The sequence below is a fragment of the Podarcis pityusensis genome, assembly GCF_964106645.2.
Source record: "Podarcis pityusensis genome assembly, chromosome: 7".
Taxonomy (NCBI): Eukaryota; Metazoa; Chordata; class Lepidosauria; order Squamata; family Lacertidae; genus Podarcis; species Podarcis pityusensis.
The window spans coordinates 3,714,886-3,737,181 of record NC_138031.1 but is presented as its reverse complement, the minus strand read 5'-3'; the positions used below and the strand labels follow the sequence as shown (position 1 = coordinate 3,737,181).

The following is a 22,296-nucleotide window of genomic DNA, read 5'->3' as shown; positions in this document are numbered from 1 at the left end:
AAAACGAATTTCCCTATGGGCTTGCTTCCCAAGACGAAACGTCTTGCGAGTTTGTTTCCTTTTTCTTAAAACCGTTAATACTGTACCAAGTTTGAAGCGGGAACTGGGCTGGCAGGGAGCGAGCGAGGGAGCGACCTACCTTTTCCAGTTTCAGCCTTGGGGAAGGAGAGCGTCTCGCTCCGCGAATGAACGCAAGGCAAGAAAAGAGCAGGAGCAAATCTCTTCCAAGCGCGATCGAGAGCACGACAATTAGTCCTGAGTTCCAAGCAGAATAACCCAATACGAGAGAGAGAGAGAGACTCCGGAGACAGAGCGTGCGCGTAAAAGCGCACGAAAGAAAGACTGCAGAAGGAGCCAAAGAACAAATAACGGACTTGGGCGCAACAGAAGCGGGATCTAGCAGAACGACGCAGAGGGATCCTCTTCTGGAGAGGGCACAGAGGAGGCAGGTGGGCTGGGATCCAGCGGATCTGGCTGGGTCTCTGCGCCGCCTCTGCCTCTCTCTCTCTCCCCCCCTCCCCACGTGGCTGCTCCATTTTGCCCTAACTGCGCGAAGGCAGGAGGAGGGGGACCAAGGAGGAGGAGGAGGAGGCATCCACTGCGCTTGGGCCGCCGCGAAGGCGCCTTTGCGGGGGTGGGAAGAAGCCGGGAGCAGCTGCCGAGACTGTGGGGAGCCCGGCGGCGTGGCGCAAGGTAACGGGGGGAGCAAGGGAGAGTCCGCGCCGGGCGCTTTGTGCGTCGCCCTCGGTTCCTGGGCTCGAACTTCCTTTGGCACCTCGTGGAGAGAGAGGGAGAGGAGCGGGCTGGGGCTTTGATGTGGGACGCGGTTTGGTGGAGTGAAGACGTGGCAAGGCTTGGCGACAGAGGAAGGGGAGCTGTTTTCGTAGGGAGGTGGGAGGGGGTGTCTTTGCCTCTTCCCGGCAACAGATCTTCCAGGCTGGGGAAACTCCTCCTGCTGGGGAGCGACCCGCTTTGTGCTTTGCCCGCTATCCCATTATAAAAGGAGTACTGTAATAATGTTCATAATACAGTACCAGGGTGCATCCGTGCTTCGCAAGACGAAAAATCCACAAGACGAAGAAACTCACAGAACGAATTAATTTCGTCTTGCGAGGCACCACTGTATCTCATTTTTGCTAACCCTGAATGGGGTAACTGTGCCCCTGAAGGACCAGGTGTGCAGCCTGGGAGTCATTTTGGACTCACGGCTGTCCATGGAGGCGCAGGTCAATTCTGTGTCCAGGGTGGCTGTCTACCAGCTCCACCTGGTACGCAGGATGAGACCCTACCTGCCAGTGGACTCTCTGGCCAGAGTGGTACATGCTCTAGTTACCTCCCGCTTGGACTACTGCAATGCGCTCCACGTGGGGCTACCTTTGAAGGTGATCCAGAAACTACAACTAATCCAGAATGCAGCAGCTAGACTGGTGACTGGGAGCGGCTGCTGAGACCATATAACACCAGTCCTGAGATATCTGCATTGGCTCCCAGTACATTTCCAAGCACAATTCAAAGTGTTGGTGCTGACCTTTAAAGCCCTAAATGGCCTCGGTCCTGTATACCTGAAGGAGCGTCTCCACCCCCATCGTTCAGCCCGGACACTGAGATCCAGTGCCAAGGGCCTTCTGGCGGTTCCCTCATTGCTAGAAGTGAGGTTACAGGGAACCAGACAGAGGGCCTTCTCGGTAGTGACGCCCGCCCTGTGGAACACCCTCCCATCAGATGTGAAGGAAATAAGCAGCTATTTTATCTTTAGAAGACATCTGAAGGCAGCCCTGTTTAGGGAAGTTTTTAATATTTAATGCTGTATTGTTTTTAACACTCAATTGGGAGCCTCCCAGAGTGGCTGGGGAAACTCAGCCAGATGGGCGGGGTATAAATAAATTATTATTATTATTATTATTATTATTATTATTATTATTATTTTGATGAAAAGCAGTACATAAAGGACTTTGGACAAACAGAGGTGTTCTGCCTTTAACAGCCTGACCCTGGCCATATTTACTTGGAAGTAACCCTCACTGGTTTCAGTGGAATTCACTTCCAGGTAAACATGCTAAGGACTCCATCCACTGGCATTTATCTGGCGGGAAAGGGTGTTTTTCTTTTGTTGCAATGTGTGTTTCTTTCCTTCCCTGCAATAACAAAACACTTCTTCTTCTGATCTTAATCTTAATGTTCTCCACCTCCATGCACACACTAATTTCGGGAAAGGCAGACTTGGGAATGCCAGGTGGAATGCACCAACTTGGCCCTACAAAGCCGTGGCCTTGCTTGGCTTCCCATCAGAACATGCGCTCCCATTTACACGCATGCCAAAAACCCACACCGGGAAGTGGTGGAGCAGTTGCAGAACGGGAGAATCCTCACCCACACATGCCCTGAAATGGAAACCCCATTGTGCATGGCTCCCACAGGGGAGCTGCAGACAGTATGTGGTTGGTCAAGGGCACTGTTGGGAACCATTCCGTCAAGGATTAAACCCTACAAAAATCCAGCGTGGAGTCCCTAAGTTGGATGGTATCTTGCACACCTCCTTCCCGTAACTCCTGAAGCCAAGCTGGTGCCAAATGTATTGCTGGGTTTTCCTTTGGAGCACAATGGAAAATTTCTTCAAAACAGCTCACACCCTGTTGCAGATAATTGGGGATTCTAGAGCAGCCTTTGTCCCTTTATAAATAACCTCTCCAAAGGAGAACTTGATCATTCAGAGACAGCTGGAGCAACGACAATGAAGAAGGCGTCTTATCTTCTCTCCTTGTTGGGTGCGGTGATCGTCTGCACACAGATAGGTAAGCTCCTCTCTTGCCCTCCTCCCTGACCGAAGCATGAAAGCAGAATGGCGCTTTGGGAAACCGAAGAGAGGCTGACTGCTTTAATAGAATGTCCCTGGCTGTTTTTGCAGGGAAATTAAGGCTGCTGGTTTCCATTCCAAAGTTGGGGGGAGGGAGTTGGTTTGCTTTGCATTTTATGGAGAGCCTAGTTCCTGAATGGCGTAACTGTGAAGGACCAGGTGCGCAGCCTGGGAGTCATTTTGGACTCACAGCTGTCCATGGAGGCCCAGGTCAATTCTGTGTCCGGGGCGGCTGTTTACCAGCTCCACCTGGTACGCAGGCTGAGACCCTCCCTGCCCACAGACTGTCTCGTCAGAGTGGTGTATGCTCTGGTTATCTCCCGCTTGGACTACTGCAATGCGCTCTATGTGGGGCTACCTTTGAAGGTGACCCGGAAACTACAACTAATCCAGAATGCATCAGCTAGACTGGTGACTGGGAGCGGCTGCCGAGACCGCATAACACCTGTCTTGAAAGACCTAGATTGGCTCCCAGTACGTTTCTGAGCACAATTCAAAGTGTTGGTGTTGACCTTTAAAGCCCTAAATGGCCTCGGTCCAGTATATCTGAAGGAGCATCTCCACCCCCATCGTTCTGCCCAGACACTGAGGTCCAGTGCTGAGGGCTTTCTGGCAGTTTCCTCACTGCGAGAAGCAAAGCTACAGGGAACCAGGCAGAGGGCCTTCTCGGTAATGGCGCCCGCCCTGTGGAACGCCCTCCCATCAGATGTCAAAGAGATAAACTACCTGACATTCAGAAGACATCTGAAGGCAGCCCTGTTCAGGGAAGTTTTTAATGTGTGACATTTTAGTGTATTTTTGGTCTTTGTTGGAGGCTTCCCAGAGTGGCTGGGAAACCCAGCCAGATGGGGAGGGTACAAATAATAAATTATTATTATTATTAATTTGCACTTTCCAAAACAAGACATAGGCCAGAACACAGCTGTCCTTCAAAATTCACCTTTCTCTGAATTTTGCAATGCTGTTATCCAACCAAATAATCTGTTGCATACATTAAGGGGAAATAATGTGCAGAAATACAATATATGGAAACTTGCTCACAAAAATACATACATTCAAAATTGCATGCAAAAACATTAGGGAAAGTTCACATTTAAACACTGAGGAAATATTGCAAGGACACTTTTAAAGGCAAATTGTTGCAGAAATGTGGAGAGCTGGGGGAAAATCGGAACTGAAAGAAACCTAAATTCACGAATCTGTTCTTAGCTTCAGTGGGATTTACTTGCAACGGAGCATGCTAAATCCATAAGGAAATCGTGTTGGCATTCATTTCAAACTGGGTCTGTTTTGCTTATTCCTGAAAGCGTGGGGTGGAGGAGACTATGAAGCTGTCCTAACTGGAAGAGGACTGGCTGTGCCTCCGAAAGAATAAGCCAACCTTTGATTGGCAACACCTCAAAGGCGGAAGGAGCTGCTGTTTGTTGTTTACTCGGCCAAGAATTTCTTGCATTGACCTATCACAAATGCTGACCTGGTTTTGACTAACCGCTTTCACCACGATCCAATTCCTTTGCAGTGTGCCTGGGAGGACTTTGGAGCATCGTTTTGCAAGATGATGCCACCTACTGGCGCCACATAATACGAAACTGCTATATAGTTTCAAAAGATGGTTGTGCTATGACGGGGGGGGTAGGCTGGGAGGGCTGGGGGGAGCACCCTGCTGGCTTTTTTAAAAATAAAAAAAAATGCACCCAGCAAGGTCAGCCCTTTGTCATGGCTAATGTGGAGGGTGTTAAAAGGATACCCGGGGGGGGGGGGGACATACCATCAAAGCAATTTACAAAAAATAGAAAACAATGAAGTTATCAGTTGTTGCTTTTTAAAAAGCTAAAAGCAAGTATTTAAAGTGATTGTGCTCTCCAGGAATTTCCTGCCCCCAAAGTTTTATATCCCTCTCTCCCTTCGCTTTGCAGCTGATTCGATTATTTGTTTCACTTGCGAAAGACAGCCCTCTAATTGGAAGTGCCTGCAAATGACTATTTGCCCTGACCAAGAAAATGCATGTCTAACAATGAGGGATGTTGACGAAACAGGTGAGTCCTGCGATCAGCTGCTTAGCTGCACATTTGAACAGATCTCAAGACTGGCCTGCCCTCTTAAGCAAACAAACAAACAAAAACCGTACGGAAATTCTGTGCAATTTCCACATGCACAGATCCTGGGATGGGTAGAGGGAGGACAGGAATGCGGGTGGCGCTGTGGTCTAAACCACCGAGCTTCTTGGGCTTGCCAATCAGAAGGTCGGCGGTTCGAATCCCCACGACGCGGTGAGCTCCCGTTGCTCAGTCCCTGCTCCTGCCAACCTAGCAGTTCGAAAGCAAGTAGATAAATAGGTACCACTGGGTTAAATTAGTGAAATGTATAAAATTAGTGAAATATATAAACTTGAAAAGTACAAAATAAAAATACATAATGAAAAATAAAAAATATTATCATCATCATCAGTGCTTATTCTAATTTTATCAGGGTTATTTTCCTACTCTTATTGAAAAGCACTGATGATGATGATGATTGAATAGGACATCCTTATTTTCATCAGGGGACACGGGTGGTGCTGTGGTCTAAACCACAGAGCCTAGGGCTTGCCGATTGGAAGGTTGGCTGTTCGAATCCCCGCGACAGGGTGAGCTCCCGTTGCTTGGTCCCTGCTCCTGCCAACCTAGCAGTTCAGAAGCAAGTAGATAAATAGGTACCACTGTGGCGGGAAAGTAAACGGCGTTTCTGTGCACTCTGGTTTCCGTCACAGTGTCCCGTTGCACCAGAAACGGTTTAGTGTACATTTCCAAAATATAAGTTAAAAAACAAATAAAATAAAACCTACATATAGCAACAGTGTTTTGTGTTGTGTAGGCTCCAATGATGTAAGTCATGGGCCACCAATCATGTTAAGTTAGAGCTTAATCATTATTTCACTATTAATATACTTCTTAATTGTATTTCACTGGTTCGATGGCACGTCAAAGTGCAAGTAGATAAATAGGTACCACTCTGGCGGGAAGGTAAACGGCGTTTCCGTGCGCTGCTTTGGTTCGCCAGAAGTGGCTTAGTCATGCTGGCCACATGACCCAGAAAAACTGTCTGTGGACAAATGCCGGCTCCCTTGGCTAGTAAAGCGAGATGAGCGCCGCAACCCTAGAGTTATTCGTGACTGGACTTAACTGTCAGGGGTCCTTTACCTTTTTTATTATTATTAATATACTTCTTCTTAATTGTATTTCAGTTCAGCAGTTATAATGATAAAATACATACTTCGTTACGTGCAAATGGCTTTAGATACCTATTAGGTCCATAAATTACCAGCTGGCATATATTCAACACAAAAAACAGCGACCATTTGTTGACGACAAAGGACAGCTGGACATCTAAAGGGCCCCATTACCTTCGGTAGCTTAGGGCCTCATCAAACCTAAATCCGGCCCTGGCCACCACCACCCCATTCATGCTGCCCTCGGGACAAATCTTCATTACAACGGCAATTATTTATCTAGGATCATCAATGCACTTTTACAGACTAACATAGGCAATCAAAAACTCAAATGATCCACAACCAAAACACCTAGGTCCCTGCTGCAAGGAGCTTACAAGCTAGGTTCTGGCAGTTGTGGAGACAGCAGAGAATGAATATGTCGGTATCTGTAATTAGGCTTGGATTCTGTATTGGGCGAGAGCTTCATATGTGCTTTCTTTTTAATTTCCTTCCTGCCTCAAGGTGACGATGCCAAGGTTCTCATCACCAAGAAGTGTGGCCAGGCATGTCCCACTGAAAGCAATAATTCAAGCAGCGCACCCAATTCGGTTTTCTGCTGCAAACACAACTGGTGCAACTTGTGGCCCCCAAAATAAAAAGTGTCTGGTCCACGCTGACTGGAAGGGCCAGTCTGGAATGCCCTTGAAGTAAGCTGCTTTCTCTACCGTCTCAACTGTTGTGTTCTGCAAAGTTTAATGATCCCTTTTGGCTACATTTTGACCCTGCAACACCAGGCAAGCATTGGCCTCCTCCAGGTACCCTGTTCAGCGTGCATTCAATTTTTTTCTTTACATGAAAGGTTCTGCATTTTTTAAGCAAAAGAAACGACAGAAGAAAAATAAAATTGCATATTCCTGCAACAATTGTTAGCAATTTCTTAACCTACTGCATTTTGTATCGACGAGTTTCAAATTTTGTTATATTTGTCCATGCAAAGTTTATGTCAGGGTCTCCGGCTGTTGTTGGACTACAATTCCCATCATCCCTGACCCCTGGTCCTGCTAGCTAGGAATGATGGGAGTTGTAGTCCAACAACAGCTGGACACCTGAGCTTGGGAAACCCTGGTCCATGTCTATAAGCGACCTGCTCTTAAGTGGCAAGTCATCAATCCATTGAGTAAGTGGAGCCATATATTGCAGATTCATGATGGTTTGTACTCAGTGATGGTACCTGGGAGGGGGGTTATACATTGTTATAGGAATTCTAAGGCCTTAAATATAGAATAAATGTTGATAACTGCACAAGGTAAACACACATACATACAGTAAACCATACGTCTAAAATAGTACAGGAGAGCAATCCAAAAGCCATCTTGGCTCTCAATATTTCCTCTTCCTCCTTATTCCCCCTTGCCTGAGAGCAGGTAGGCAGAGAGCAATCAGGGGAAGTCCCTGAAAGATTTTCTCTCCTATATCTATGAACCTCCTTCGTATTAATTGTCATTGTTTGCCCAGATGCTCTGCATTGAGGGATGTCTGACGGGCATCCCGATTGTCTTATTAAATGCTAATGTTTTGTATAAACCGTGTCTGGAACAATGTACAACTTGCTAAATCCTCAGGAGTATCACACCCTGGCCTGCCTGAGCCACAGTAATCCCACCTTCTGTGTGATGTAATTTCTGACTGTTTGTAGAGGGGATGTGCTTCTACTCCACACCAAAATGCAAAACTCTTAAAAGAGATGTTTCTTCTGGGTTCCGGGTCTCTCTTGCCTCCTTGCAAGGAGCGGAGGGAATTCTGTTGCAACAGAAAAATAAAATCTGCCTTGCTTTCACTGCAACCTGCCTCCATCCATTCATCTGGAGGGCAACCAAAATGGTCAAAGGCCTGGAAACGATGCCTTATGAGGAACGGCTAAGGGAGCTGGGCATGTTTAGCCTGGAGAAGAGGAGGTTAAGGGGTGATATGATAGCCATGTTCAAATATATAAAAGGATGTCACATAGAGGAGGGAGAAAGGTTGTTTTCTGCTGCTCCAGAGAAGCGGACACGGAGCAATGGATCCAAACTACAAGAAAGAAGATTCCACCTAAACATTAGGAAGAACTTCCTGACAGTAAGAGCTGTTCGACAGTGGAATTTGCTGCCAAGGAGTGTGGTGGAGTCTCCTTCTTTGGAGGTCTTTAAGCAGAGGCTTGACAACCATATGTCAGGAGTGCTCTGATGGTGTTTCCTGCTTGGCAGGGGGTTGGACTCGATGGCCCTTGTGGTCTCTTCCAACTCTATGATTCTATAATTGGGACCAATCTAACCACCTTGTGACTTGGGAACTCCAAGATGTTTTTGTTTAAGGACCATAAGGCCCTCCGTGGGGCATACCAGGAGAGGCGGTCCCGTAGGTACGAGGGTCCTAGGCCGCATAGGGCTTTAATGGTCAAAACCAGCACCTTAAACCTGACCCTGTACTCCACCGGGAGGCAGTGCAGCTGGTATAGCACTGAATGAATGTGATCCCACAGCAAGGACCCTGTAAGGATCCTCACCATGGCATTCTGCACCCACTGGAGTTTCTGGGTCAGCTTCAAGGGCAGCCCCACATAGAGCAAGTTACAATAATCAAGCCTGGAGGTGACCGTTGCATGGATCACTGTGGCCAGATCAGGGCGAGAAAGGTAAGGGACCAACTGCTTAATACGGCGGAGATGGAAAAATGCCACAGGGCCCAGGGGCCAGACTATTCCCAGCCCCACCCAGGCCAAATATGCTGATCTGCTAAGCCAGTGGTGCCGAACCTCTTAGAGACCGAGTGCCCAAACTGCAAACCAAAACCCATTTATTTATCACAAAGTGCCCAAAGTTTTTGAGCTTTCAGGGGGAGGCTCTCCAAAGTCCCCAGCTGACTGGCTGGCTGGCTAGCTTGCTCTCAGGCTGCTGCAATGGGGAGGATGGGGCAGCCCTAAGACCAGGTGAGTGGTGGCAGCCAGGAGGAGAGGGAAAGCCCCCACCCCAGACAGAACTGCTGTCAACTTACAGATTTGAAAATAAGGGATCAGCAGCCTTGAAAATAAGGGATCAGCAGCCAAAATAAAGGATTTTGCTTAGCTTATGCACGCCGGGCTGCCGTCGTCCTGGCACGAGGAGTTCCATTGGCCCTTTCCCACCCGATAGAGAGGAAGGGAGGAAGAGAGACTCTCACCCGCGAGCCCGGCATGAGGCGGTTGCGGCGCCGCGGTGGCCGCTGAAGTGGCGCCCTTCTGCGTCCCTCCCCATCCCCTCCTCTTCCTCCTCCCTCAGGCCGCCTCCTCAGCCACCTCCGGCTTCCCCTAGCAGCGCAGCGAAAGTCTCACAAGAGAGGGGCTGCCTGCCCGCCTGCCGCCACCTGTCTCCTCACGACGCGCCCTTGAGGGGGAAAAGGGAGAGACAGAGACGCGGCAGCTCGTGCGCATGCTCTCTCTCTCGTGGCGGAGGACCCCGAGCCGCTGCTTGCCTCCCAAGCCGGACGAGCATGAAACCCGGGAAATTTAAGGGACATCATCAATAAGGGACAGCAGCGGAACATGGCGCTGGGATAAGGGAGTTTCCTGCCAAATAAGGGACGGTTGACAGCTATGCCAGACAGACAGCCCAGCAGCCGCGGCTGCCTGCCTGCCTGCTCCCAGCCTGCGATCCTGGCGTGGCCTTCCCCATCTTCCTTCCTCCCTCCCTCCGGCAACGGCGCCGTGGCAAAGGGGTGAGGCTGGGTTGGGCCAGGCGCGGAGGGAGGTGGAAGGCACAAGTGCCCTCTTAGCCCAGGCAGGTTGGGCCCGTGGGAGTGGCAACGGGAAAGCTCGGAAATAATGGGAGAACAGGAGAAGGAAGAGGAACCTCCAGAATGGCAACAACTGATGGACACAGTGTCTTTAGAAAGCATTCCAGACCCTCCATCTCCCAAAACCCGGCGTGCCTTGAAAGTAGGAGAGCAAAGGGCTCAGAAATATTGATTAAAAAGCAGGTGGTAAGGACTTTTCCTTGCCTTATCTATTCCTGGCAGCCTGCTGTGGGGTTGTTTCCACTGCCGTCTGACACAAGTCACGGATTCGAATTACAATAAAGGAGATTCCGACTAAACATTAGGAAGAAGTTTCTGGGCAGTGAGAACTGTTCCACAGTGGAAGGGACTTCCTCAGCAGGTCGTGGAATCTCCTTCACTGGAGTTTTTTCAACAGAGGTTGGATGGCCATCTGTCAGGGATTCTTTAGCTGTGATTCCTTCATTGGAGGGGGGTTGGACTAGATGACCTTTGGGGATCTCTTCCAACTCTGCAATTATTTTTATTGTTTATTATTTATTCAACTTATACACCGCCCTGTGTCCAGAGGTCTCAGGCTGGTTCACAGCAAGACCAAAAGCAATAACCCAATAACCCAATTCTATTATTCTATTCTTCAGTTTATAATACTGTCATGGTTACTGAAACAGAATATTTGAATTTATTATTTCAGTCACAGACCAGTTCCAGCCCACATACAATACCAAGGTAGTCATAGAACACGACAGGAATACATTTGAATTTGCAGTTAGATATAGCAACAGTTAAAAAAATATATAAAATTAAATTAAAACTTAGTCATTAACATATAACCTAAAATTATCATTTAAAACCTTAATCATTTTGATAGCACAGCTTGTTCCCGAAGTTTTATGGCAATTGCACAGAATTTGGCTACCTTTAACGTGATCTCAGGATCCTTGTCCTCTACCAGGGATTTTAGACATTGTAGTTCGGATTCATTTGGAGATTTTTGGTTCACAGCAAGACCAAAAGCAATAACCCAATAACCCAATTCTATTCTTCAGTTTATAACATTGTCATGGCTACTGAAACAGAATATCAATGACGACTGAGGCTGCAGATCTTAAATGGCAAAACTTTATTAACATGCGCTCCAGCTTTACAAATCACAGGCGCGAAAGAGCAGAACAGAACATCAAATGTGGAGGAAGGTGCAAAGTGGGAGAGACTTTTAAAAACATCCTGTATCTTCCACCTCCATCAGCTGATGGCTCCTTTTGCTTCTGCCTTCTCCCCACCCGACAAACGCCAATTCCAGCTTCTGATCTTGTGCCCAGCCAATCGATGGGGGCTGGCCTGGTCCAGTTACTATGAGGCTGGTTTATTTTTTATTTAATTTATTTGTTAGATTTTTTTTTAGATAAAAGATCTCAGTTCTAATGAAATCCCCAGGAACTGTAGCTTGGCACAGCCTCTGTTTTTGTTTTTAAATTAGAGATCTCTAGCAACCACCACCCAAAATACATACACACATTTTTTTAAAAAATAGACTTCTTTGAATGCCTGGGGAAATTAGGAAAGGTGATCGTGGAACCAGCTCGAGCCAGTGTTGCAGACCTGCTCTGAGCTCACAAAAACCTGCGGCTCTTCCAGCCTTTTGCTCTTCTAACATAAAAGAAAACTCCGGCAGAAAAATAAAAATTGGTTTGTGCAACCAATCTGCCCCCCTTGGGACTCCCTGCAATAAGGGAAGCAATGGGGAATGATAAAGGAACGTATGAGATGGCATTTGCTGGATGCAATTTCTTGTGATCTCCCCTGCACCACAAATGCTTAGCAAACACCTGATATTATTTTACTTCCTCCGAAACTTTGCGCAAACTGATTTTGCACGTCGGTTGTCTGGGAATGGCAAAGGTTGTGCAAACCAAACTCTGTGCAAACCAGTCGGAAAACGTGTTGTCTGGGAATGACCTGAGGCTTTGGTGGGGTGGGGAATGATATGGGGTGGATGGAGGAGAAGACTCGTCAGCTGCTTTGTCGAGGGACTGGGGAGGAGAAGATGGTGCGTTGCAGCACCAAAGAGGAGCGAGAGGTTTCTGGGCAGGTGGAGAAAACTCCACGCTCTGCAATACCAAGCAAGAAGTCAGGAATTTTAGCATTCAGGGCAGTGATCCAGGTGAGCAAGCCCTTCCGCAATGCTTCCGTGGGGTGGCGTTTGCTGTCCATGACGGGATTCTTGATCTCGAACAAGGGAAAGGGGAGCGACATTTGACAGTTTTGGATAGGAGAACTGTGACCTTTGCTCCTCACAAGACGGATTGGAAGATGTAGAAGAAACTGGCAAGGACGCCCACGGCCATCAGCAGGCTGCTGGTTTTGACAGTGGTGGCCCCGCTGATATTGCATAAGGAATGGCTGCAACACTTGGTCGAAACACTTGTCAGGCCTGTGTCGATGAAGTTCTCCGTGCAAGTCGGGGTGCATCTCTTGCTAAGCTGGTACACGGCGTTCTTGCCTGGAGGACAGGAATGAAAGGGGGCGATTATACATGGGTAGGTAAAAGCTAAGGGACGCGGGTGGTGCTGTGGGTTAAACCACAGAGCCTAGGACTTGCTGATCAGAAGGTCGGCGGTTCGAATCCCCGCAACAGGATGAGCTCCCATTGCTCAGTCTTTCCACGCCCAGCAAAATGTCTGGAGACCATCGTTAAAATAAAGACCGTGAGGATGCTCCCTGAGTTTTAAGTCACGACATTTCAAACTGTCGTTTGCGGATTTTATTTGCTTATTTGGCACGTGGCGCTGTGGGTTAAACCACAGAGCCTAGGACTTGCCGATCAGAAGGCCGGCGGTTTGAATCCCCGCGACGGGGTGAGCTCCCGTTGCTCGGTCCCTGTTCCTGCCAACCTAGCAGTTCGAAAGCACGTCAAAGTGCAAGTAGATAAATAGGTACCACTCTGGCGGGAAGGTAAACGGCGTTTCCGTGCACTGCTCTGGTTCGCCAGAAACGGCTTAGTCATGCTGGCCACATGACCCGGAAGCTGTACGCCGCCTCCCTCGGCCAATAAAGCGAGATGAGCGCCGCAACCCCAAAGTCGGCCACGACTGGACCTAGTGGTCAGGGGTCCCCTTTACCTTTACTAGCTAAAAGGTAAAGGACCCCTGGATGGTTAAGTCCACTCAAAGACAACTAGGGGGTTGCAGCGCTCATCTCGCTTTCAGGCCAAGGGAGCCGGTGTTTGTCCACAGACAGCTTTCCGGGTAATGTGGCCAGCAGGACTAAACCGCTTCTGGCACAACGGGACACTGTGACGGAAACTAGACTGCACGGAAACCCCATTTACCTTCCCGCAGCAGCGGTACCTATTAATCTACTTGTGTTGGCGTGCTTTCAAACTGCTATGTTTGCAGGAGCTGGGACAGAGCAATGGCAGCTGGGTTCGGAGCTTGCAGATGGGCCATAAGTGACGGCTAGCTTTCTTTCTTTTGGGTTATAATTTTTATTAGTTTTCCAATTACAATAATCCAATAATAGCCTCATTATAACATTGCCAGATTATAATACAATTCCTAATACAAATCATACAAATGCCCAATTATGTAATTTAGGTGCCCCCCCCCGCATGCTAGAATTGATGGTTTGATTATTTACTTTGTTTCTGCGTTCCAAAATCTTAATGATTTCACTTACATTCCAGTCATCATCATCATCATCATCATTTATTTACACCCCGCCCATCTGGCTGGGTTTCCCCAGCCACTGGGTGGCTTCCAACAAAATATTAAAATACAGTAGTCCGTCAAACATTAAAAGCTTCCCTAAACAGGGCTGCCTTCAGATGTCTTCTAAATGTCTGGTAGTTGTTGTTCTCTTTGACATCTGGTGGGAGGGCGTTAGTAATCCCTTATGCAACAGCTGCAATATACAGTGGTACCTTGGGTTAAGAACTTAATTTGTTCTGGAGGTCCGTTCTTAACCTGAAACTGTTCTTAACCTGAAGCACCACTGTAGCTAATGGGGCCTCCTGCTGCCGCCGCACCGCCGCTGCACAATTTCTGTTCTCATCCTGAAGCAAAGATCTTAACCCAAGGTAATATTTTAGCAGAGTCTGTAACCTGAAGCGTATGTAATCTGAAGCGTATGTAACCCGAGGTACCACTGTATATAACTTCTATTTGTGTTAACACATTCAACAATTTATAAGTGAAGATCTCATACTATATCATTGTTCTTCGAGTGTGTGACATTTATTCTGTCCCTATTCTTTCTTCCTGTCTTTGTAAAATGTTGTGGCTGTCTTTTCTCGGTTGTTGCTGCTATCCGTCATGCCTTGAGCGGAGCTGGTACACCAATGTTGTTACAAAAATTCCTCCCTCCCTCAGACCTGTGCTCTTTGTTTTTTGCAACTTTAACAATAGCTGCAAACGTCACTCTGTCCCAGTCAGTAACCTGTTTTTGCCCTTTTTTCACCCAGCCTAGGAAGAAGAGTGATCTGTCATACTGCCAGTGCCCTTGGCTAGCGACCTTGAGGGATAGGGCTTCACCTCACGCTCAGCAACTGTAGCTTCAGAAAGAATATAATAAAGGTTTGCTACCTACCCGTTCCTGACGTGGAAGTGATGGTGGTACAGAATTGGTCCTGTTCTGCGCACTTAACTGCCTTCATACAGTTCCAGTTGGAAGGCTCGTTTTCGCACCTGTAGCAAAAAAAGGCGTGGGCTGTGCGGAAAGAAAACAGAGAAGCAAAAGTCAAGCAAAGGCATCTCTTTCCCAGGTGAACATAAATCAACGTTTGTCTCAGTCTGGCTGTGACCTTCAAGGCTGTGAGCACCTTGGGGCGAAGCAACACGCCTTAGAGCAGGGAGCGAGGAACACTTTGCTCTTCCAGATATTGTTTCGCCTCAACTCCCATCAGTCCCAGCCAGCATAGTCAAAGGTCAGGGATAGCAGGAGCTCTCATTCAACATCTGGAAGACCACAGGTTCCACATTGGCGCCTTAGAGGTATGGATACCTCCAAAATTAGCTGAGAGATCCTCATCGGATAGAATGCCCAGGTGTTTTTCTCAAGGTCCCATGGAGAAGTGGTTGCTCCCACATTCTGAATCCTGAAGTTCACCCAAACCAGAGGATGAAGATCTTCCAGAGACCAAATTCAGACTGTTCTATTGGGGCAGGTGTTTCCTGCTTAGAGGACTGTTTGAATATTATTATGGTAAAGGACTCCTAACAGTTAAGTCCAGTCGCGAACGACTCTGGGGTTGCGGCGCTCATCTCACTTTACAGGCCGAGTGAGCCGGCGTTTGTCCACAGACAGTTTTCCTGGGTCATGTGGCCAGCAGGACTAAACCGCTTCTGGCACAACGGAACACCGAAACCAGAGCAGCGCATGGAAATGCCGTTTACCTTCCCGCCGGAGGGGAACCTATTTATCTACTTGCACTTTTTTTGCATGCTTTCGAACTGCTAGGTTGGCCGGAGCTGGGACAAAGCAACAGGAGCTCATCCTGTCGCAGGGATTCGAACCGCCGACCTTCTGATCAGCAAGCTCAGTGGTTTAGACCACAGTGATTATGACTGTTATAATTTGTACCCCACCCATCTGACTGGATTGCCCCATAAGGAGCAGGATTTTTACTTCTAACACAAGGGCACCCCCAAACAGAGCTGGACTGGCTTAACACATTTCAAAGTAAGTAGCGCAAAGCACATTTCCTTCTAAGGAGGAGGTTCTGCATGAGGCTATTAAGACCAGAGTTTACCTCTGAGCAGGCCATGAAAACCACAACACACTAAGAAGCGTCAATGAGAAATCAGGTCAACTGCTTGCCTAATAATAATAATAATAATAATAATAATAATTTTATAATTTATACCCAGCCCATCTGGCTGGGTTTCCCCAGCTACTCGAAAGCAGGAATGTTTTAACTAAAGAGTGTGAAATCATAATAAGAGCTAGATCAGGGGTAGGCAACCTAAGGCCCGGGGACGGATCCGGCCCAATCGCCTTCTCATTCCAGCCCACGGACGGTCTGGGAATCGGTGTGTTTTTACATGAGTAGAATGTGTGCTTTTATTGAAAATGCATCTCTGGGTAATAATAATAATAATAATAATAATAATAATAATAATAATAATTTATTATTTGTACCCCGCCCATCTGGCTGGGTTTCCCCAGCCACTCTGGGCAGCTTCCAACAAAACACTAAAATACAAAAAACTATTAAACATTAAAAGCTTCCCTAAACAGGGCTGCCTTTAGATGTCTTTTAAAGGTTGGTAGTTATTTTTCTCTTTGACATCTGGTAGGAGGGCGTTCCACAGGCTGGGCACCACCACCGAGAAGGCCCTCTGCCTGGTTCCCTGTAACTTGGGTTCTCAGAGCAAGGGAACCGCCAGAAGGCCCTCAGGGCTGGACCTTAGTGTCCAGGCAGAATAATGGGGGTGGAGACGCTCCTTCAGGTTATTTGTAGGGCATAGGAATTTGTTTATTCCCCCCCCCCAAAAAAAAAATAGTCTGGCCCACCACATGGTCTGAGGGACAGTGGACCACGGTCCACGGCTGAAAAAGTTTGCTGACCCCTAACCTAGAAGGTGGTAGACTCTCCTTCCTTTCTCAACAGAGGTTGGGTGGCCACCTGTCAGGGATTCTTTCACTAGTATTCCCACATTGCAGCGGGTTGGACTAGATGACCCATTGGGTCCCAACTCTACGTTTCCGGGATTCCTCCAGCCAGCAGCCTCAGAGGTGCATATTGTAAGGTTCTATGCAATGCGCTGTGGAAATCTAGATGCATAGGTAAGGACCTTGTTGACATTCTGCTCTGCACATCTCCAAAGCCTTCATTAAGCGCAAATTACGGCATGGGCGTTGCAATCTCTCGGTGGTAAGATCCCAAGCAATTTGGCAAACAGCCAGCCTACTGAGATGCCCTCAAGGCAGAGCAGTTTCACTGGCAACACTTCTGTTGCTGGGACCTGCACACAACACACCTCCTAGAAAAAGACCAGGACTAGGAGACAAAAAAGGGTTGGGGGATGTTTCCTTAGTCAGGAAAAATGACAGTAATAATTTTAATAGTTTTATTACTTATACCCCACCCATCTGGCTGGGTAAAGTGATCCATTAATTTGCAACCTAGCCAAGATTCTGCTGAAATACAAAATGGCCAGTGTTGAATTGACTTGCAAATGGAAATATTTGACTTCCGAAGGCTTCCAATCATTATTATAATAGGGCAGGTGTGGAGGACTCCCTGGTCCTGAATGGGGTAACTGTGCCCCTGAAGGACCAGGTGCGCAGCCTGGGAGTCATTTTGGACTCACGACTGTCCATGGAGGCACAGGTTAATTCTGTGTCCAGGGCAGCTGTCTACCAGCTCCATCTGGTACGCAGGATGAGACCCTCTCTGCCCGCGGACTGTCTCACCAGAGTGGTGCATGCTCTAGTTATCTCCCGCTTGGACTACTGCAATGTGCTCTAAATGGGGCTACCTTTGAAGGTGACCCAGAAACTGCAATTAATCCAGAATGCGGCAGCTAGATTTGTGACTGGGAGTGGCCGCCGGGACCACATAACACCGGTTCTGAGAGATCTTCATTGGCTCCCAGTACGTTTCCGAGCACAATTCAAAGTGTTGGTGCTGACCTTTAAAGCCCTAGACGGCCTCGGTCCTGTATACCTGAAGGAGCGTCTCCACCCCCATCGTTCAGCCCGGACACTGAATTCCAGTGCCGAGGGCCTTCTGCCGGTTCCCTCATTGCGAGAGGTGAGGTTACAGGGAACCAGGCAGAGGGCCTTCTCGGTGGTGGTGCCTGCCCTGTGGAACACCCTCCCTTCAGATGTAAAGGAAATAAGTAGCTATCCTATCTTTAAAAGACATCTGAAGGCAGCCCTGTTCAGGGAACTTTTTAATATTTAACACTGTATTGTTTTTAATACTTGATTGGCAGCCGCCGAGAGTGGCTGGGGAGACTCAGCCAGCTGGGCGGGGTATAAATAATAAATTATTGTTATTATTATTATTATATTATAATAGCAATAATGATTATAAGAATTATAAGAATAAAGAAAAGCAGGCTTTTCCAGCCTGGTGCCTTCCAGATGTTTTGTACTATGTCTATCATCAGCCCCACCCAGCAGAAAGCCTGCTCTATGCACCCAGCAAACAACCGCAGAAAAATAGGAGACAAACAGGACAGGCCGCTCCCACAAAGCACACTTCATTGCATATTTATTCTCAAGTATTGCCATGTTCACAGAGCAAGGTTCTGCCCACCTCAATTCCCACAGGATTACAGCTTTTGGTTTGTAATTCTTTCTGGCTTTTATTAAAATGTACAGGGCAACCTGCCACCTTGACACAGCCTTGCAGCTGAAGGATTCTGTGAGAAGTTGCGATGGACCAAGGAAGCCAAATCCAAGTGAGGGCGGGAAACTTTGCCTTCATTCTGAATAGGCTTCCTGGTGACAGCTTGTAAGCAATGTGATGGACGTCACAAAGCCAAATATGACCAATGGTTTGTTTCACAGCCCTGTGCCCCTGACATGTTGGCAAAATGGAGGGGAGGTTTTCCTTTTTCTAAATATGTTTTCACTGATTTTCCAATAACAGCCTCATTATAACAATACCAATTTTATCCAGTTAATACAATTATTAATGCCAATTATTCAAATTATACAGTTTAATCAAATTGGCCTCTCCATGTGCTAGATTTGATGGCTTCAATCTTCTACATTTTTTCTGCCTTCCAAAATCCTAATAAGTTCCATTACATTCAGATATAATAATCCCTTATATAACAGCTACAATCTTGTGGTTTCATTTGTGTTGGTATATTAGGTAATTTATAAAGTTTCAAGTGAGGAACTCTAAGTGTAATCCTTATTCTTTCCTGCATGTGATAGTTCCCACGCCCGTGATATTTTCCTATCCATATATGATGTTATAGCCTTCATTCCTACAACTGGTGATGGTTCCCATCATGCCTCGAGAGAAGCAGTTATCTCACAGTTTCCAGAGTCACTGCATTGCTTCATCCCATGATTTGGCTTCCAGTAAACAAGCCATCTTCGCCATTTCTCCAGCCTAGAAAGAATGGTCTGAATCCAGACTTCACGTAGCTTCTATTCCCACAGCTGCTAGACTCCTTTCTTCCCTGCCACTGATTTATGGCCAATTATCCTAATCTCAAAAAGCATTCTTTTGTGGATAACGGACGTTAGGGAAAACTTTGCTCCATATTTTCAAAGCGTTATGTCCCCCCCCCCCCCTTCTCTCTCAGTTCCTTTCTCTCACACACACAGTTCCAGTTTTGTTAAATATTTATATTCCAATTTCTTCCACCCTCACTTTTACAGATGTGGGGTTTTTTAACTTGCATTCCTGGGAGGGTTGCCATATCATAAATGTAGAGAAAAACTTTAATATAAGCAAGCCGTGTGCCCCTCGTTTCTTTCACCGAATGAAATCCCCTCTCAAGCCAAACCTTTAAAATCCTTGTAGCTGGGTTGTTTTCGTAGTTTCTTATCTCATCATCTCTAGCCCCTGCCTGTGGTTTACTCCAATTTAAAAAACCCAATTAGTAGGATAACCTGTGCTTCCAGGAACGGCATCAGGGGGTCGCGGCAGCCAGAATGCTCCATGCACCCAGTGCCTTTGCCTGTCCTCGCATTCCATGGGAAGCAAGTGCCAGACAGCCAAACATCGAGTGAGGGCCAGATTCCTCTTGCAACCAAAGAGGAATGCAGAAAATGCAATTCCCTCATCATTATCTGGTTATCTCTGTCTGTCTCTCTCCTGCGGCGTTGGGAGAGGGGTCCATCACCTGGCGCACAGGAAACAGGAAGCCCAGAGGGGCAGTTTTTCAACCCAAATCTCTTCCTTTGTTTACTGTTTGTTTGGTTTCCATCTAGTCCCCTTGTGTGTCCCCACCCCTTCCCAGCTATAGTCTTACAATCCTATTGGACTGTAATTTGGAGGATGGGACCTCAAATATTTTTTAAAATAAATTTTTATTAGAAATTTAAACAAAACATATTATCCAAAAATATCGCATCCCTAATTTTCCCCATTTTCCTCCTAAAGGGCCCAGCATGAAGGCTCTGTGTGTCCTGAGAAATTTCATTCTCCTGCGCAACTTTTCGGCACACTGTGCAAAATGCGTGCCGTTCAACATCCACAGACATAAAGCCATACCTGTGTGTGAATTGTCCACCCTTACAATCTTTCTGATGCAAAAAACCCGCAGGGTGGCTGGAACGCCTAGGCAGATTGTTCATATACACAGCTTTCCGTACACTAATGTCAGATCACGTAACATGTTCTATGCGCAGGAGCAGGGGAGAGCATGACGGCGCATTAGACAGATACTTGTTCCTGCCACAGGTACATCCTGTGTATCTGAAGCGTGTCTGGGCGAGCCAACCTTTCTTACAAAACTTTTCTGCAGGGATAAGAATCTTCCAACATTCAGCTGGGCTAGGGACAATCTAAACCTGCTTTTCTGTTATTTAATCCAATAGTCTATTGCATATCTTTTGTTTGAGTGGGATGTGGTTGCTTCTTCTCCCATCGCCTTTTAGATGTTTCTGAAAGGCTACTCGCACAAGCCTTCATTCACACAGTCCCTTCCACCTTCCCTCATCTGACTTGCCCTCTCTAAACCCTCCACTATCAGACAGACGGGACGAAAAAAGAGGAAACAAAGCTTCTTTGCACCAATGCCTAATTAATTTCTACAATTCCACTGGCCAAATGGAACCTCCAGAGTTAGTGCAGTATACCTCAAGATGCCGTTGGCTGAGGTGGGACAACAGCTGTTGCCTTCGTGCCCTCTTTCCTGAAAACATCTGGCTGGGAACTAACAGAAACAGGATGATAGATCAAATGGATCATAGATATGAGCCAGCAGGGCTACTCTTATACATTCATAAATCTTCAATAAAAACCTCTCCATGGTGTTAGAAACTTAGGTGTAGGTTTTTTAATGAGGCATTTAGTATTAAACACTAGTCACTGGTCTGAGCATTATATTAGAGTCCCCCTTTTAGATTGTAGATCGCAGAATTGTACAGTTGGAAGGACCACGAGGATTATCTAGTCATCTAGGATCGTGCCCTGCAATGCTTCCACCCAGTGTGGGGCTCAAACCCACAGCCCTGAGATTATAATGCTCTGATGCTTACATCTTATGCTAGATGACTAGATAGTGCTTCGCATCCATCCCAACCCTACAGTCTTGCGATTCTATGAGTCTCCAATCTCCCGTCCTTTTCTGCAGCTCTTTTCCTAAGCAAAGGTGAGAAATGTGCCTTACCTTTTCCGGCGTATAAGATCGCCACCAGCAAGGCAACCAGCAGAGTCTTCATCTTTGCAGTGTTCTGTGGAACTGTATCCCAGACTGCTGGCCACTATGGTTATATACACCCCTGAGGTGTTTGCCTTTTGTTGCCATGGTCACAATAATTTTAGGGTTCAAGAAGCTGAGGATAGGGAGGGACGCACTTGGCTGAGGAATGAGCATAGGAGTTGGTCAGTGTGGGAATGGGTGTGGGCCTGTGAGATCACTAAAGGCAATTCATCATTATGCAGGAGAGAGAGAAAGAGAGGGAGGGGAATCACATGTAGGTGACAACCTCAAAGGGGAGAGGCTTGAGGTTTGCAGCAGGAGATCTGCCTGCAGAAGATCCCTGGAAACTCTCAGTGGTAGATGTTCTTTTTTCTTCTTCAATTTTTTTTATTAATTTTCCAAATTTAACACAACACAAAATAACAAACAAATAAAAAAACATACATACGTTCAAAGCTTCTTACAGTTAAAAATCCAAATTGCATTCCATTATTGGGTGACTTCCTCAAATCCTTCCTAACTGATTTTCATTAAATCTCATTTTAGCAACTTTCCAATATCCACTTTCTAATAAAATTAACTTGTTCAAATTACTAACTTCCTTTCTTTTCATAATATTCTCAATCCATCATCTTATACAATTCAACATAGTTTAATCCTAAACCAAATTTAGTACTTGCAAGTATTTCCACTTATGTTATATTGTTATATTTTACTAAATATTCCTTCAATTTTTTCCATTCTTCTTGATGTTCCTCCTCTTTCTGATTGCGGATTCTTCCAGTAAGGTTGGCCGGCTCCAAAAAGACCAACATCTTCATCTGCCAATCTTCCACTGTTGGTATTTCCTGTGATTTCCAATTTTTGGCAAGTAAAATTCTCGCTGCAGTTGTGGCATACAAAAACAAACTAACACCTTTTTTAGGCAATTCCATTCCTATTATTCCAAGTAGAAAGGCTTCTGGTTTCTTAATAAATGTATATTTCAATATTTTTTTCAATTCATTATATATCTTTTCCCAGAAGTCTTCCACCTTTGGACACGCCCACCACATATGGTAAAAGGTTCCTTCTTTTTCTTTACATTTCCAACATACGTTATCACTCATACAGTAAATCTTTCC

General features: G+C 46.6%; 2 protein-coding genes and 1 long non-coding RNA gene across 3 annotated transcripts in view; 1 reads left to right on the top strand and 2 right to left on the bottom strand.

Moving 5' to 3' along the window:
• Window positions 1-22,296, bottom strand: part of LOC308480976 — a 74,753-nt gene that overhangs the window by 26,538 nt on the left and 25,919 nt on the right. The window lies entirely within an intron of this gene.
• Window positions 2,493-7,887, top strand: LOC308480928 (lymphocyte antigen 6E-like). The gene is made up of 3 exons (XM_081012923.1): window positions 2,493-2,792; window positions 4,771-4,890; window positions 6,567-7,887. The coding sequence occupies exons 1-3, from the start codon at window positions 2,732-2,734 to the stop codon at window positions 6,698-6,700; spliced, it is 315 nt and encodes a 104-aa protein (XP_080869049.1). The 5' UTR covers window positions 2,493-2,731; the 3' UTR covers window positions 6,701-7,887.
• On the bottom strand, window positions 10,942-21,299 carry LOC308480921 (lymphocyte antigen 6E-like). The gene is made up of 3 exons (XM_081012915.1): window positions 21,140-21,299; window positions 14,421-14,540; window positions 10,942-12,336 (listed from the first exon to the last, which is right to left on the bottom strand). The coding sequence occupies exons 1-3, from the start codon at window positions 21,189-21,191 to the stop codon at window positions 12,128-12,130; spliced, it is 381 nt and encodes a 126-aa protein (XP_080869041.1). The 5' UTR covers window positions 21,192-21,299; the 3' UTR covers window positions 10,942-12,127.